The sequence below is a fragment of the Oryx dammah genome, unplaced genomic scaffold, assembly GCF_014754425.2.
Source record: "Oryx dammah isolate SB20612 unplaced genomic scaffold, SCBI_Odam_1.1 HiC_scaffold_27, whole genome shotgun sequence".
Taxonomy (NCBI): Eukaryota; Metazoa; Chordata; class Mammalia; order Artiodactyla; family Bovidae; genus Oryx; species Oryx dammah.
In genome coordinates, this window is record NW_024070211.1 from 15,625,008 (window position 1) to 15,641,980 (window position 16,973).

At 60.2% G+C, this 16,973-nt stretch overlaps 2 protein-coding genes across 3 annotated transcripts; both read right to left on the bottom strand.

The window, feature by feature from the left end:
• Positions 1-41: 41 nt before the first annotated feature.
• CHRND (cholinergic receptor nicotinic delta subunit) lies at positions 42-7,060 on the bottom strand. Of its 2 annotated transcripts, XM_040228102.1 has the most exons (12): positions 6,961-7,060; positions 6,601-6,746; positions 6,154-6,198; positions 5,776-5,885; positions 5,524-5,679; positions 5,261-5,370; positions 4,295-4,495; positions 3,109-3,220; positions 2,916-3,030; positions 1,657-1,861; positions 1,449-1,567; positions 42-520 (listed from the first exon to the last, which is right to left on the bottom strand). In XM_040228102.1, exons 1-12 carry the CDS (start codon positions 7,010-7,012, stop codon positions 338-340), a joined length of 1,554 nt encoding a protein of 517 aa, XP_040084036.1. In that variant the 5' UTR covers positions 7,013-7,060; the 3' UTR covers positions 42-337. The 2 variants fall into 2 exon arrangements, with proteins under 2 accessions (XP_040084036.1, XP_040084037.1); XM_040228103.1 differs by lacking the exons at positions 4,295-4,495; positions 5,261-5,370; positions 6,154-6,198; positions 6,601-6,746; positions 6,961-7,060 and having other exon boundaries at positions 5,776-5,857.
• A 167-nt stretch (positions 7,061-7,227) lies between these two features.
• On the bottom strand, positions 7,228-12,829 carry PRSS56 (serine protease 56). Its single transcript, XM_040228101.1, has 13 exons — positions 12,727-12,829; positions 12,003-12,113; positions 11,350-11,403; positions 11,027-11,216; positions 10,671-10,770; positions 10,424-10,583; positions 10,050-10,192; positions 9,644-9,806; positions 9,280-9,456; positions 9,025-9,189; positions 8,877-8,945; positions 8,389-8,495; positions 7,228-8,018 (listed from the first exon to the last, which is right to left on the bottom strand). The coding sequence occupies exons 1-13, from the start codon at positions 12,827-12,829 to the stop codon at positions 7,728-7,730; spliced, it is 1,833 nt and encodes a 610-aa protein (XP_040084035.1). The 3' UTR covers positions 7,228-7,727.
• Positions 12,830-16,973: the final 4,144 nt, after the last annotated feature.

Here is a 16,973-nt window from a genome sequence, read left to right on the forward strand (position 1 = left end):
CACAAATCGCCTTGCCCACCCCCAGCCGATGTCCACGCTCAGACCTTCTCCAGCGGGTCCTGGTTTTATTTGCAAAAGAACCACCGTTGAGATGTGGGCTTCCCCCTCCAATCCTGGACCTCAGCTGTCTCTGCCCTAGCCTTGCAGAGACCAATTGGGCTCGGGTCTCAGGGCGAGATATAGCCACCTCAGGAGGAGCTGGTGGTCTCTCAGACACCCCTGTCCACACAGCTACACCCCCACCCCCACCCCCACCCCCTGCAGGCCCATTCCTTTCAGGCCAATGCCCTCCCCTCACGCCCAGAAACGGCCCTGGTTGCTGGGCTGGCCAAGGGTTCTAGATGAAGCGCTTGTCCTTCTCGAGGTAGGAGAAGGGGTCCCCAGGGAAAGGCTGGGGTGGAGGCTGGTTGTAGGCGCCCTGCAGGAAGATCCAGACTGTGCCCACCACCATGATGGGTGTCACCACGAACAGGCAGAGTCGGTCCACGGTGCGAGCGACCCGGTTCCAGCAGTCCTTCTCCTGGGGCCAAGGGTAAGAGACAGTGGGGTGAGAAGGGCCCCCAGACCACAGACTCTCACCCCAAGCTGGGGCCCGGTGACAGACGCATGGCCTCAGCATAGCTGTGGGGGCTACCTCCGGCTTGCAGCAGATGGGAGGTGCTGGCGTGTCCGCAGCAAATACCCACCCCCCTCCCCCTGCTCCCCAGCGACTGGCAGGGCTGGTTATCCTATCTGTCCAGGAGACAGACAGCAGGGCCATGGCCTCCCCCAGGCCACGCAGTGCTGCCGCAAGCCTGTATGTGAACTGAAAAAAGTGCCCCTATCTCAAGAGAGAATTTTTACAAGTTGTATACACTAGGGGTAAAGAACCTGCCTACCAACGCAGGAGACCTAAGAGACCTGGGTTCGATCCTTGGGTCAGGAAGATCCCTTGGAGGAGGGCATGGCAACCCACTCCAGTATTCTTGCCTGGAGAATCCTATGGACAGAGGAGACTGTGGCGGGCTACCGTCCACAGGATTACAGAGTCGGACATGACTGAAGTGACTTAGCACATATGCACAGGTACAATACTGAACAACCATATAGGGCAGTCTTTTAAGTGTCTGGCTTTGTCTGGAGTTTCAGGCTTGGAGTTGAGCAGGGACAGAAAATGACTGGCAGCTAGGAGAAAGAAGCAACCTGAAGGGAGGTCCAGAGCGTGGCCCCAACAGGGCAGAGCTGTGCGTTTGCATATATACCTGAGTGTGTGCCTGGCCACACACATTGCTATGAGGTTATAAGCAGGAGCTCCCGCTCCCTTACAGGCCTGGAATCTGCACTCACTCTTCACTCCTTCATCTAAGTTGGCAGGTATCTCGGAGGGGAGCTGTGCCCCCTTAAGATAGGATATGCTTGATTAGTGCACTACTTGAACACCTGTACATGGGAACACCGTGGCTACTCACCTCATTGTAACTGTTCTGGTCCTTCATGTAGTTGACGATGAAGTTGGCCCCATCCACAGCTGGCTTCAGCTCACTGAAGAGCTCCTGCTGGGCCTGCTCGGAGCCTGCTGGGGGCTGGCCTGTGGACACCAGGCCAGGGGTGGGCATGAGGCGTGCCCTTACCCTCCCTCCCATGGATGTGCCAAACTCCAAGCCACTGGAGACTCACGTGCCGTGGTGAGGCGCCGGGCCAGCCCATGCCGCTCTGACTGCTTCTCAAACATGAGGTCACTTCGGGACTTGAGTGAGAAGTACTCCTCTGCCTTGGAGATGTAGCCCAGGGAGCTGCTTCTCCGGATCAGGGTTCCAGGGCTGGGCCCGTCCTCCGCTGGGCGGGACATGTGCAGGATCTCGGGAAGGGTCTCCAGGAAGAGCTGGGTAGGTCAGAGGAGCCATCATACAAAGTGGGTCACCTTCACTCATCCAAATATTGGGGCTTCACCCCTGGCTGCCACAAGGTGTTCCCCAATCCATCATTTATCCCCCCGACCCCTAACTGATGGACACTTAGGTTGCTTCCGGTTCTCCCTCACTACTCAACATAGAGAAGAACTCATTGGTTGAAAATGAATTCCAGGTGAAAAACAAAAAGTCAGAAAAATATCCCCGAGTGCTGAGCTAAGACCAGAAAAGTTGCTAAACGACCCCCCTCAGCTGTCCCCAAATCACCTGGTGGCCCTGCAGAGAACGAGAGGCAGGGAAAGCATCCCTCCTGGGGACCCTGCCCCCACAGTTCTCACTTTGTTTTGAATCGAGGTATAACCAGTACACAATAGAATCAACAAACCGTCCTCGTGTAGCCAGGTGAAATTCTTCAGAAGCATTTCGCTGTGTAAACACCTCTCAGGTAAGAACTTTATCTAAGATGTTCCCTCCTGCCTGTGTGTGTGTGAGTTGCTCAGTCCTGTCCGACTCTTTGAGACCCTATGGGCTGTAACCCACCAGGCTCCTCAGTCCACGGCGTTCTCCAGGCAAGAATACTGGAGTGGGTTGCCATGCCCTCCTCTAGGGGATCTTCCCGACTCAGGGATTGAACCTAGGTCTCCTGCACTGCGGGCACAGATTATTTATCTGAGCCACCAGGAAATCTCCCCTCTGTCCTGCCTGGCCCCCATCAATTCCTACACAACCTCAGAGGGAATCGCCACACCTTGACTTCTAGCACTAAAGACTGGTTTTGCCTGTCCTTGAACTTCACAGAAAGGAAATTTTACAGTCTCCTTAAAGTCTGACTTCTGGGTAACATTCAGCCTGGGGCGAGTCGAGAAGCAGGGGTAGCAACCGCCCCCACCTTGTGTATGTGCGCATGCGCTCCACCGCCATTGGGTACCACCCCCGCGTGCCGGTGCGTGTGTACGCATGCGCCTCGCGCATGCCGCTGCAGAGAGGCCCTAGACAATCTCCAACTTTTGGCTACTGAGCCCTCACCTTCTTCACCCGCTCAGACAGCACGTGGGTGCTGGGTGTGCGGAAGTGAATGTTGAGCACGATGACACAGATCACCACGACCACGGTCACCAGCACCATGCCAAAGAGCAGGAACCTGTGGGCGGAGGTGCAGCCTGAAGCCCCTGCCCAGGGTGGGGCGGGGTGGGGTGGGCGGTCGGGGAGGGCTGCTCACTTGCCGATGAGGGGGATGGCCATGGACGTGGCTGGCAGCCGCTTGGAGATGAGCAGCAGGAAGACAGACTGGGCCAGGAGCACCGAGATAGCCATGGATGTCTTCTCGCCACCTGGGGGAGCCTGTCTTTAGCTCTGACCTCTGGCCCGGGGCCTGGAGGGTGGCACGGTGGCCCCTGCGCTGCTGTCCACAATGCCATGGTGCCCAGGGCTCAGGAGCTAGAGCGCTTGGGTTCCCATCCGTCTTTCCCCTTATTGCTAGGTGACCTTGGACAAGCGGCCTAACCTCTCTGTGCCTCAGATTCCTCAACTGTTAAATGTTGGGAGGACAGAGTGAGAGAGTGTGTCTTAAATGCTCCGCCTCTGCCTGGCTGTGGGTGAGAGCTCAAGGAACAGTTGCCATCCTCGACAGCCAATCCCCTGCCACTCAGCCCCCCTAGACCACAGATCTGCTGTGTCCTGCCCTGCGTAGAAGCCCCAGGGTGTCCTCACACACCCCAGCCCAGCCCCCCCCTGCCTTGCCCACCTGAGCCCCTGAGAAGTGCTGTGGGGTGGGCCCCGTGGTCACAGACCCCTGGCCCCCCACCCCACTGTCCCTTCTCGGTCTGCAGTGCGCCTCACAGCCTGGCTCTGGTTCCCACCCCACCGCCCCCAGGCTGTACTCCCAATCCTGTATTTTCCACCCTGTCTGTCAGGGTCAGGGCTGGATCATATTTGTCTCTGGAACTCACCGTGCCCCGCTCATAGTAAATGTTCTGGAGCCACGTGACCACAGATGACATGTGACATGACACCTTCTAGAATCAGGTGAGTATAGATTGCATGTCCCCTGCCCTGGCTTCCTAGAGACCCTGTGATCCACCCATTGGCTCCACAGCCAATCTCTCCCCAGCAGAGGGAGACTAGTGTTCTCCCTAGGGTCTCTGGGAAACCCAGCATGAGAGGCAGAAGTGAGGTCCAAAAGGGATGGGACTCCCTGGGGCCTTGTCCGCTTATGGGATATCCCACAGGGTCACAGAGCCCTGCCGCTGACAGGCCATGTGCTCCTCATGCACGGACCCTGGGCAGGGAACCCCAGGAGTGGTGATGCCCCCCCCTGCCAAGTGGCTCCCAGGGAAAGTGAGGGGCAGGGCTGGGGCGGCTGAGCTCAGGGGCCCTCGGGAGGGGATGCCGGGTGCTGGGCTCACAGTCGGCTGGCAGGTAGAAGACCAGGTTGATCATGAAAGAGATGAGCACGCAGGGCACCAGGATGTTGATGACGTAGAAGAGTGGCTTGCGGCGGATAATGAGGTAGAAGGTGACGTCCTGGCGGTTAGGACTGTCCAGCGGCGCACTGGGGTCCACGTTGACCCTGGCTGGCCGGTGCACTATCTCCCATTCCCCGTTCTCTGAGGAAGACACGTGGACGCCTTGGGGTCAGGCTGGGCAAGGTGGCCAAGGAGAGGCTTGGTGCAGGATGGGGGGGCTAGCGGGGACTGAGCCGGCCCAGGGGCTTAGCCAGGCCTGTCTGCAGTGTCCTAAGGGGGCTGGTGGGTGGGGACACAGAGGAGGGTTCACGTTCTGTTTGTGGGTGTCTTTCCCTGGGGCTTGGGATGAAGATTTCACTCTACAAGGGCAAAGTTTTCCTCTGGGATGGATTTTTTTTTTTCTCCTTGGGAAAAATAAAAGCTGAGGCCATATGTGGTTCAAATAAGAGCCTTGGGGAATAACAAAGCAGTCAGAGGAATCACTACCCCCACCATGATGTACCAGCCCCGGGACGAGCAGGATGCGGTCTCTTCTGACAGACAGGGGCAAGTGGTTGGGCCCCATACAAGGTCTGAGCCTGGTCACAGATGGGGGAGGGGGCATTGGGAGGGGGCAGCATACACACCGTGTGGAAGACACACGGCACACACGTCAGATGACAGCCAAAACCCCCAACCGCCCCCCGGACCCTCTGGGGATGGGAAAACTAAACCACCCCTCTCATCCGTCGGCCAGATCAACCCCAGGGACCCTGTCCCGACAGGGAAGGGTCTGTGTCCACCTGCACGTCTGGGTACCGGTGTGACCATGCCCCGTGTATGTACACACACGTGCAGCTCTGTGACTGTATCTGTGGGCAGGTGTCCAGGGGAGCCTGGCCACCCAGGAGCTGCTGCTCCTGGCACCTGTGAAGCCCTCGGGATCGATGATGATCCACTCCACGGGGTAGGAGCGGCCGTCTTTTTCATCCTGCTTCAGGCTCAGGGTGATCTCCTTGGTTGTGTACTTGAGCGAACTGGGGAGGGCAGAGGGCAGAGGGTGGGTCTCAGCCGCTGGCTGGGGCCACGGTGGGGGTGGGGCCTCTGCCTGGGGTTGGGGGGGTGTTTGCCTCCCTCGGCCCCTGGTGGGGTGCCCTGGCGGGGAGGGGCAGGCAGAGAAGTGGAGGCACCTGAACTTGAGAGAGCAGTTCTGCCAGTCGAAGGGGAAGTAGGTGACAGAGATGGGGCAGGAAGAACGGAAGATGGCGGGCGGCAGCCAGTAGACAGAGCCTGAGGGGTAGATGAGCACGTTGCAGGAGTAGGAGATCTGGAAGGAGCCGTCGTTGCTGGGGGACACGGACAAGGGCCACAGTGAGTGCTGGCCAGGGTTGGGGAGGCAGAGGTGGGAGGGCGGCGGGAGGCAGGGAGGGCTGCGGCTCAACTTGTTCTCCAGCACAATCTCTGGGCGCCACACCATGTCAGCGGGCAGACGCAGGACGCTGATGTTCCCAAAGTCTTCAGCATCCCACTGCAGCCGGCTGTCTGTCCAGCCCTGGAAGCCCGAAAGGAATGTCAGCACTGTGACAGTGTTCCCTGAGATGAAGATCCTAATTCACCGGAGGCTCTCTCTGGGCTGTGGTGGCAGTAGCTGGTGAGAAGGGCAGTTGGGTCTGGGGTTTCTCGGGAGGCAGGGGCCAGTCTGTCCTGGAGGACAGTGTCTGAAGCAAGCTGGGGATCCCCCAGCAGAAGCAAGCACAGGAGAATTTGGGCCCTGCATCCTCTCTACCACCCCGTGGCTCTGCGTGGGGTGTTCTCCTTACCTGCTCGATCCACACATTCGTGGTGAGGGTCTCTTCAACTTCTTTCTGTAATCAAGCAGGAAGCTGGTGCCCCAGAGGCCAGTACATATTCCCCAGGTGCCTTCTCCCAGCTCCCACGGGAGACCACGATGATGACCTGTCCCCAGCAGTCAGGAGTGGATGGACAGACCAAGAAGCAGGGAGGGCACATGGCCTCTTGAATGTGTCATGGGTGCAAAATGGGGTGGAGGTGGGAGAGATCCCAGAACTGAAGCTGGAGGGGAAGGGGCATCACCTGAGGTCTGCAGGCAGTACGAAGCCTGGAGAGGGCCTGAGCGCCTTTCCAGGGGAGAGGGCCTACTGGAGCTGGCGCTGGGGCCTTGACCTTCCTCCCCATGGCCATCCCAGCTGACCTCCAGGAAGCTGTGGCTGCTGCCCTTCCCCCACCAGCCAGAAGGGGCTGCTCACCAGGGAGATGAGGTTGGAGAGGGTGAGAGCCAGGGAGATCTCCACGCTCTCCTCTTTGTGCGCTGCGGGCCGCAGTTCCTTGTTGTAGGCCTTCTCCTCAAACAGGTGCCGGATCAGCCGCTCCTCCTCGTTCAAACCCCAGCTGCCTGGGGAGGGTGGGGGACAGGGGCCCAGGGAGGACGCTGCCTTGAGGTCTTGCTGGGCATGCAGTGGGACCCCGGGGGTCAGCCCCTCCAGGGAAAAAATGGCCATGGGAGTGGGGAGGTGAGCCTGATGCTGGGAGAGGGTGTCCCGGGTCAGAGGAGGAGAGAGGAGACCGTGCAATGGGGACCCTTGGGGGAGGGTGATGGCCATTCTTACCGCACACGACCAGGGCGGCCAGCAGCCCCACTGTTAATACAGACCCTTCCATCCTGTTCCTCTGACTGGCTCTTGGGTCTGCCCCTCCGGTCGGCAGGGCTGGGGAGTGTGGGTGAGTGCCAAGGGGACAGGTGCAGGGTGGGGGCGTGGGAGGGGGGCAAAGGAAAGAGGCAGCCGGAAATGCAATCTGACACCTCTAGGCTCTGCGGCAGGGCAGAGAAACTGGGGCAGGTGATGAGGGGGTGGGGACAAGGACTGGCTGGCCGGGGCAGGAGTCGAGGGACATAAGGCAAAGGGACTCCCCACAGCTACCAGTGAGGGTCGGGGCCGGGTGGAGAGGCCGAAGGCTGGGGGCAGCGCTGGGCAGCCACGGGCGGGGCAGTGGGGACAGGCAGGTCGGCTGCTGCCATTTCTTGGAGGGCAGACCGGTATCCTGAGATGGGGGGCTTTGCAGCTTTCCTCCAGTGTCTGTGACCTCTATCAGCTGAATCTGGAGGCCGGCCCTCCCCCTCGAGCCCGTGTCCATCCACTCCAGTCCCACCCTAAAGAAGCTCTAGAGTGGTCTTCGTGGATCATAAATAATGTTTATTAAAGCAGCTGTGATTTTCTGGTGGTGCATCTGAGAAGACACATGGAGCCCTAACCTCCCGCCCCCACCCCACTCTGGCAGTGACGGTTTGTCATTGTCTCCTTGATCCCCTCCCAGGCCCTGGAGCAGTGGTCCTGATGGGGGTGGGGGGAGACAGGGGGTGGAGTGGAGACCCAGCTCAGGGCCACCTGGCTGGAGGCACGTGAGGGCTGAATGGGTGGCGCCCCTTCCTCCCCAGCTCTCGGCCCTGCCTTGAACCCTTGCGGGCTCCCTCGGGCTCTGCCTCCGCCAGGGCTGCCAGGCGGAAGGCCTGCAGGGCCTGCAGCAGCAGCCGGGGAAGGCTTCGGGCCAGCGTGGCTGGCTCCAGACCCACCAGGCCACTGAAGACCACATGCCGGCCCCCCAAGCCTGCCCAAACCCAGGCTCGGAAGAGCCCAGTCAGTGTCTTGGAGCCCAGGTCTGCCAGGACCTGCAGAGGGAGAGGTAGACAGTTCAGGGGCCCACAACCCCACTCCTGGTCCCCCTCCTCCTTGCTCCAGAAACTCACAGGCAGAGCTACCCTGTCCCCATCCCATCCCGCTAATCCAGCACACTTCCTGCTCACTTGGACACGCCCACACTCCACTCCCACCTCCTCTCCACTCCTTCACACCCACCCAGCACCCAGCTCACATTCAGCTGCCCTCCCCATAGCCGTTCCCCCACCCATGGATACCCTCCCCCACCTCCACCCCAGGCTGTTGGGGAAGGGTCCCTTCTGTTCCCCCTCCCCAGCAGGGCTGACCCAGGTTAGCCTTCCCAGGCCACTGTGAAGGAGTCTGGGAAGCCTGGAGACCCACCTCGTTAAAGTCCATGGCCAGGCGCTCAGGGGGCACCTGCAAGACCCAGGCGTGGGTGCCCTGAAGGGTGGCCAGCTTCTGCCGCAGGGGCTCCAGCCCAGGGCAGCCTGCAGGAAAAGGAGAGACCTCAGGAATAAGAGAGAGCTGACGCTAGTATGGAGTCGGGGCAGTATTCCACCAGAACCTCGGGACACCTCCCAGTGGGCAGACCTCCACATGCTGGGCTGGGGCAGCTGAAGTTGAGAGGTGTTAAATGGTAAAAAACCCCAGCCTCTGTGGACACTGGAGCGGGCCCAAAGTCACAAGTTCCGCCCCCCCCCCCCCACAAAGAATCATGCGTCCTGTTGCAAGTGAGGGCGAGAGCGGGTCTGACCGCTGCCAGATGGGGTGAAACTGCATCCCAGCACAGACAACCCCGAGAGTCCCCTCCTGGACACAGCCTCCCTTGGCCGGCTCCCCTGGCGGCCGCCGGTAGGGGGCGTCATTACCATTCACTTCACTGCGCCGCTCCGACCTCCGCTTAGAGAACCGAGCGCCAGTAGCCCGGGGAGGCGATCCTGGGGAGACGCAGAGTTAGCGGAACGGCGCGGCAGCGCTGGGGTGGGCCGGGGCCGGGCTGCGAAGGGCTTGGGGTACCTGAGTGCAGCCGCTGTTCGCAGGAGGGGTGCCTGGGGGGATCCCGGAGCGACGGAGCGGGGCGAGCCGGGGCTGGGGCCAGGCGCCGCACCCCCAGGCGAGGGCCGAACAGCTCCTGGGCCCCCCGCAGCAGCTCCAGGAGGGTGTGCGCCAGCGAGCGCAGCTCTGCGGGCGAGACGAGAGTCCAAGCGGCGGTCAGACGTGGGCCAGACCCTGGGCCCCCCTCCCCGGCCCAGCCCCGGGAACCGGACTGACCACATCGCCGTCGGCGCTGCAGACACTGCTGGTGCGCCAGACGGGCACAGGCGCCCGCGGGCCCCAGGCATAGGTGGGCGTAGAAGGCGCAGGGTGGGGCGGCCTCTGTCTGCGGTTCCTCCGACGGGTCCCAAGCCAGAAGCTCCCTGCAGCTGGGCTCGCGGCTGAAGGGGGCGGCTGCGGGGGGCTTCGGGGGTTAGCTTACCACCTCCCCCTCGCTTTAAGTCCTAGCCCCCCAAATCCCTCCCGAGAGGAAAATAGGCTTTCCCCACGCAGGAGCCTGGGGGCTGGTGGGATGGAAACGGGCTCGCCCCAGGGCACTTATGGGGCACTTTGGGCAAGGGGTCGGGGGAAAGGTGCTCACCGCTCATCTGCTCCTGGAGCCAGTCCTTGAACACAGCCACACGGGTGTAGACTCCAGGCTTCCCCGGCTCCCCGCATCCGTCCCCCCAGGAGGTGACCCCGTACAGGACCTCCCTGGGGCGGGGGCCAGGCTCAGAACAGGTCAGGGGGCCTCCTGAGTCACCCTGCAAGGACCAAAAGAGAGAGGCAAGAGAGAAGGCACTGTATGGACTCACCTTATCACCTCCCCCCACCCCAATGACACCCTTACAGGCAGCTCTGAGCTCTACTGGGGTTACCACTCTTGTACCCATTTTAGCGATGAGGACATAAAGGTGCAGAGAAGTTGATGACAGCCTGATTGGAGCAGGGAAGGAGGCGGTCCCGCCGCCGGGGAGTAGCCCACTACTACCCTCTGATCCTCATACCTGGCACGAATCGATACCCCCGGCCAGGTAGCCCGCACAGAGCATGGTGCTGGGGCGTAGCCCTGGTCCCAGGGCCCTTCTGCAGGTGTCGGCGCTGAGCAAGGGCACACGGGCCTCCCTCACCGCCTCGGCCTCTGGCCCATCTACAGGGAAGCCGTGGAAGAGGCTCAGGCCTGGATGGCAGGAGTTCTGTTTTAGGGTTCCCCCTTCCCACTGCCCTCCTTGATTCTTCCCCACTTGGCGAGACGGGCATTATTTTGCAAAGACAGTAGGTCAGAATCCTTCCACCCCAGCCTTCCCAAGCTCCATCACTCCAGACCCCCCTTTCCCCCACGCCCTTGCGTGGCTCACCCAGGCCCTGTCCTGCCTAGTACCTTCGAAGAGGGCACCCCAGCCCGCGATGGCGCAAGGAGTGCCTGCGGGGGGCTCCTGGGACTCCTGGGGCAGGCACACGGGGCGCGCCGCCCCTGTCGGGCTCACCGGCGTCCACAGCTGCACCAGGGCCAGGTCATTGTGGAAGGTCCGAGGGTCAAACTGGGGAGGGGGTGGCGGCGCCGTGTAAACGAGGCATGGGCTGGGGGTGCTGTTCCCAAGTCTGAGGGCCTGGGGCTGCCCTCTCACCTTCGGGTGGGGCACGATGCGGTTCACCTGAACCTCCTCCGCTGGTTCCCCCTCGGACCCCTCGGCCAGCGTTACCGTCCACAGAAGCTCGTTCGGGGCCCTGCGGCGCAAGACACCCAAGACAGGAATGCGAGAAGCTTCCCCCTGGAGACCCTGCCTCCGCCCACGGGTGCCCCCCAACCCCCAGCTAGCCAGAGGCCGCGGACAGTGCGCCCGGGGGAAGACTCCGAGGCGGGGAAGGAGACAGCCGCCAGGGGGCAGCAGAGACCGGGCCTCGCGCGCGGCGCCCCACCCCGACGACCCGGGAAGAGCTGGAGCCCCGCGCTGGGGATCCCGGGGCCGGGGGCCCGACGTACCCCGCGAAGCAGTGCGCCGCCGTGAGCACCCAGGACGCGGCCACCAGGACGCCGCCGCACAGAGGCTGCCCGCCGAGCTGCAGCCTCACCAGCCAGGGCCAGGCCCCCGGTGGGGCCGCGTTGCCCCCCACAATGCGGCCGTGCGCCCGCGTCACGTTGACAGCGCCCGGGCGCCTCTCGCCACAAGGCCCTGGAAAGGCCGAAGGGGCACAAGTAAAGAGGCACAAGTCCCGGTCGTCCTAACCATCGAGACCCCTCCAGGGTCCACCCTGCGCTCAGCCCTGCTCCCCTCCCCTCTATCCCCCAAGCCTTTGCAAGCTCACCTGGCTCAGATGAATCCTTCAGGAGGGGGGCTTGAGGCCTGGGATGCCCAGGTGCTGCTGAGAAACACACCTCTGAGCCTCACGGCCACCCTTCCCCTCTTCTCCACTCCAGGCTCGGCCTGAGCCCTCTCTCCGCCTAACGGAGCATGCCGAACCACCCCCCTTTACCCTGCCCAGTAGTGTGTGTGTGTGTGTGTGAATGACATTTCCGACTTCTTGCGAGCTCATAGGCTGTAGCCCACTAGGCTCCTCTGTCCATGGGATACTCCAGGCAAGAATACTGGAGTGGGTGGCCATGCCCTCCTCCAGGGAATCTTCCCCACCCAGGGATCGAACCCAGGTCTCCCTCATTGCTGCAGGTTCTTTGCCCTGTGAGCTACTATGGAAGGGTCTATTTCAGCCGCCATAAACGGCTCACTGTTCACCAGATGAGCCCAGACTGTGCCAGCCCTCCTGCCTTTGCACTTGCTGTGTGCCCAAGCCTTTCCACCTGGGGAGACCCTCCCCTGCCTATTCTTGGTTGCAGCCCCACCCTTTCTGTGTGTGTCCCCAAGAGGGGGTGAGTTCTGAAGGGAGTGATGAGGTGGGCAGGAGAAGGGGCCCTGGGGTAGTTGGGGCGAGCTCACCGGGGCATGGGGTGGTGTGGTTGGCACAGCTCCGGCACTCGTGCAGTCTGTGCTGAATCTCCATCGCCACCCGATTCACCGCCCACTGGGCACTTCTCTGGGCAGCCTGCAACACCTTCGTCCCCTGGGCAGACAGAGCTGCGGGGGACACAAGTCCTCACGCAGGGTTGGGGAAGAGCCCCAGGCTCGTCCACCTTGCCCCAGCTCTGAGTCCTGACTTGGGAGACCCGGGAGGGAGGCAGGGTGGGCTGCTGGAGTTCTGGGAGGGAATGGCACTCAGAGCAGATAGGATCGGATGCTTGGCCTGAGATAGCTCTGCTATTTCAACAGGGCTGCGCTGGAGTCCTTAAAAAAGGAGGGCCTTTCCTTAAAAAACCTTGAAGGGAAAACAGGACCCCAAAGGTGCAGATATTACAGGACACGGGCTTACGGACACAAAATGACCATGGTGGGTTGAGTTGCCTACCTTGGGGCCCAGAGAGCCAAGGGGACGCTGCCCTGGGCCCCTTCCTCCCTGCTGGACCCAGAACCTTCCAGAAAGCACACCTTTTGGCAGTGCTTGCCAGCTGCCCTCCCCCTCCCCCGCCTCGGTATCCTCTTTCCTCTCCCACCTGTGTCTCATTTCTGGCCCCTTCTGCCAGCAGAGAGGGGCGACAGGGACGCAGAAGGGGCCAAAGGGCCCTGTGAGTGGAGATAGCAAGCTCAGGGGCCCCCTGCCTGAGACCACCCCTCCTTCCTTGGACCAGCTCACCTTGCAGGGTGCTGGGGGGCACGCGCATGTACAGCGGGTGCCCGTGGGCAGACCATGGGTCTGGGAGGGGCGGCAGCAGCAGCAGCAGCGTGGCCAGCAGCATGGTGACCCTGTCCCCGCGCTCTGTCCCCCTCGGGTCCGCCCTCTAGGCTCTTATCCTCGGTGCCTGCCTCCTGGGCACTGAGTTCTCGGCCCTCAGACCATCTGACTCTGTTCTCTCACTTCAAAATGACCCGCTTCCCTTGGCCCGTCCCTCACCTGGCCCTTTACTTCCAGGAGCCCACAGGGGGAAATGGGGCCTGGGGCGGGTAGGGGGAGCACTATAGAGAGGACAGACTGCGGGAGGGGGGCCGGGGTCGGGGGAGGGAACGGCGTAGTGGGCTCACCTTTGAAGTCTCATCATCTGGGCTCTGAGGCCCCCCCCTCTGTCTGTCAAAGGAGCCCTTGTTTCTGCGGCTCCATCAAAGGGGCCTGGACAGGCCAGAAGAGCTGACCGTTGGGCTGGGGGCCAGGCGGAGGGGGCTGGTGGGCAGGTCCTATCTCCAGGGCGCAGAAGAGGGGAGATTCCTATCCTCCTCTATTCCCTGAGGAGTTTACGGCTATGTTGGGGAGGGGTGTGTGTGTGTGTGTGTGTGTGTGTGTAGACACTCCTGAGGGGAGGAGGCAGGGGGTGTCTGAGGGTCTTCTGCAGCCCCGCCCCCTGAGGAGGTGCCCAAGCTCCCAGCCTCTTTGCCCCTAATTGCTTGGCAGCGTCCCTCCCCAGTGTGGCCATTTCTAAAGATGATCAAAGCGCCCTAATTAGCGCAGTAATTGCCGCCCTGGGAGGAGCGGGGTGGGAAGAGACGGAGGCAGGCGGATGCTGCAGTGCCCCCGAGGGGAAGGCAGGAGATGAAAGTCCCCCCCACGGTGGCCCAGTTCGGGAAGGACAGGCCCCAGCAGCCTCTGCTGCTCTCCCAGACCCCCTGCCCTGTGCAGGGCCCGCTCGGGCTGCCCGGGCGGCATTGTTCTCAGTTGCTGTGACCCTGATCTGGCAGGAGAGTCTTCTGGTGCCTCATGGGAAGGGCCACAAATGGGCAGCTCTCAGGGGCCCATGTCCCCCACCTGGGCATTGAGGAGCTCCCCTTCTACCCCACAGAATGTCCTGGGATCCGAAAAACCATCCTGGTGCCCCCATTCATTCTGGTGAGCCCAGGGCGCCTTTGGCCCGGCCTGGTGCTTTTTTCAGAGTAGATCTGTCATGACATCTGCTCATTAACATTGTCCTTTCTTCTCCAGCTTTTGCTCCTTCTGCATAGGTGAACGCAGCCTGATGGGAACCTGTTCCACCCTTGACAAGACAGAACCCCAGACCTGCAGAGAGAGCCTGAGTCAGGGGTCCCATGGGGTTGATGGGTAAGAGGCGGAGAGGGGGCAGCCGGATACAGCAGCTTCTCCAAGTTCCTCCTTCTGTGCCACTGTGGGCAGCAGACAAGAAGCTTGATTTCTTTTTTTCTCCTTGAAATTCTCTTCCCTGGAAGTTTGCAATGCCCCATGAGTTTGGTTCTCCCCAGCCTCTCTGGGGCACTGATCACAATGAGGCTCCCAACCCCTGGAACTCCAGTCTGAGTCAGCTCAGCCCTGCCCCCAAGAGCCAGTCGCCAGCATCTCTTCCCAAGTCTGCATTTGGTGACAGCACTTCTGTATCTTGAAGTCAGCCCTGGTGGGAATCAGCGAATGCTAACAATCAGAGCTCTTTTTCCTAGGAGAGCCAGTGATTTGGCATTTGCCATCACACCACTGCATTGTTCAGTTGCTAAGTCGTGTCCAACTCTCTTTGACTCCCATGGACTGCAGTATGCCAGGCTCCTCTGTCCACCACTATCTCTGGGAATTTGTTCAAATTCATACCCATTCAGTTGGTTATGCTATCTAACTATCGCATCCTCTGCCACTCCCTTCTCCTTTTGCCTTCCATCTTTCCCAGCATCAGGGTCTTTTCCAAGGAGTCAGCTCTTCCCATCAGGTGGCTAAAGTATTGGAGCTTCAGCATAGACCTTCCTGTGAATATTCAGGGCTGATTTCCTTTAGGATTGACTGGTTTGATCTCCTTGCAGTCCAAGGAACTCTCAAGAGTCTTCTCTGGCACCACATTTCGAAAGCATCAGTTCTTTGGCACTCAGCCTTCTTTATGGTCCACCTCTCACATCTGTGCCTGACCATTGGACACTGCACACCTTTTCCCTCTGATTACCATCACACCTCATAAAAATAATACCTCTGATTCAGGAACGCCATGAAAATATTGAGTCTATTTACTGTCCCCACCTCCCCTTAGGGTAAGATCTCCACCACTGCTGAAGAAAAGTTAGGGAGCTCACAGCATGGACTGCAAGTCTGCTCAGACCCCAGCTCACCCTCCTCTGGCTCCTCTGCCACTCCTGTTCTCGTGGCTGGATCACGAGCCCTCCCCTCTCCTGTGTCTTGACACCACCCCAAGTCCAGGTCAACTTCATTCACTTCCACAGGTCACCTCTTGAGAACTTCTGTCTACATCCACATCTCATGAAATGATTCTATTATCGGTGATGGGTGCACGCGTTCCTTACCTGCTTCTCTTGTTGGACCATGATGGAGAGGACTTCCAGCCACTGTCCCAGCAGGTCTACCTCACTCTTTTAGAGTTTCTTCAGAGCAGTGGCTTCTCTGTTGCTGGCTGTCCAGTGGGATTCTACTTGTTTAAGGGGCTCAGTCTCCATCTTCTAGAGTGGACAGCTCCCCACTCTCCCCACCTCACTGTAGGGCTCACTGCTGCACTCTTGCCAGAATCCACGGTCCCCCCCAGACCCCTCCTCTTAGTGGACTGGATAAAAGGACAAGGGAGAAGGCCTTTGGGATGGCAGTGTTGGTAGACAGAGTGTCTTCCCTCACAGCTCCAGCCAGGTAGGAAGGAGGAGTGGAATTCCTAGAGGAATCAAGGAAACCGTTGCTCCGGAATCAGGGAACTGGGAGAGGGAGAGACTGGCATTCCAGTGCCCAGAGGTCACCTCAACCAGAGGACTCGCTGTCCAGCTGAGTGGGGAGGGGCCCACACCCCCCCGCCTCTGTGATGTCTGGTCCCTAAGCATTTACAGAGGGCCTTCCACGTGTGTCCACAGGCCTGAAAGTTGGCACCCAGTGCAAATGAGACTGGTGGTTTTTGGAGAAAAAAGGCAGCACAGTCAAGACGCTGCCAGCCCTATGTTGCCATAACGCATGTCTGGCAGGCAGGACACGCTCCATAAGGTGCCAGGGTCCCTATGCAAAATGAAAACGCAGGGCCCCTTGTTCAGCAGTTGTTCAGAGTTTCAAGATCGTGATATCTGAATATTAAACCAAGTGTGGGGCCTTGCAGACCAAGGGCCCTGTGCCCAAGGGAGTCACCCTAAGAGAAACCTCCATCCGCTGGCAGGTTGGGCCCCTGGCCCTTCTCATTTTCAGTGAAAAGGAGCTACAGCAGCCTTAGGGCCTTGACTCTGGTTCTAGGGCTCCCTGGCCCAGGTGAATCAGAAGCAAGGGCCTTGTCTTTCTGCCGACGCCTACACTGAATCTGGGCTTCCCAGTGGCTCAGTGGAAACGAATCTTCTTGCAATACAGGGAATGGGGGAGATGCGGGTTTGATCCCTGGGTCGGGAAGAGCTGCTGGAGGAGGGAATAGCTACCCGCTCCAGTATTTTGTCTGGAGAATCCCAAGGACAGAAGAAGCTGGTGGGTTACAGTCCATGGGTTCACAAAGAGTTGTACTCGACTGAGCTACTGAAGACACACAGACACACCCCAACACTGAAGAATAAAGGGGCGAGGAGACCCCTACTCACCCTCTCACCACCCCATGAGAGCTCCTGGAGCTCCACTTACATTTGGAAAAGGGAAAAGTGAAAGTCGCTCAGTCATGTCTGACTTTTCGCGACCCCATGGACTATACAGTCCATGGAATTCCCCAGGCCAGAATACTAAAGTGGGTAGCCTTTCCCTTCTCCAGGGGATCTTCCCAACCTAGAGATCAAATACAGTCTCCCGCATTGCAGCTGGACTCTTTACCAGCTGAGCTATGAGGGAAGCCCACAGGAGAGGGAGAGGCGCTTTAATCAACTGGAGTCTCCATGGACGAAGCCTAGGAGAAGGCTCTAACATGGAAGGTGGAGAAGGCTCAGAATCTGGCCGGATGTTGGGACGAGAGCTGTGTCCTGCAGTGACAACAGGCCTCTGTCCGGCACAGTCTCAGGAAGGCC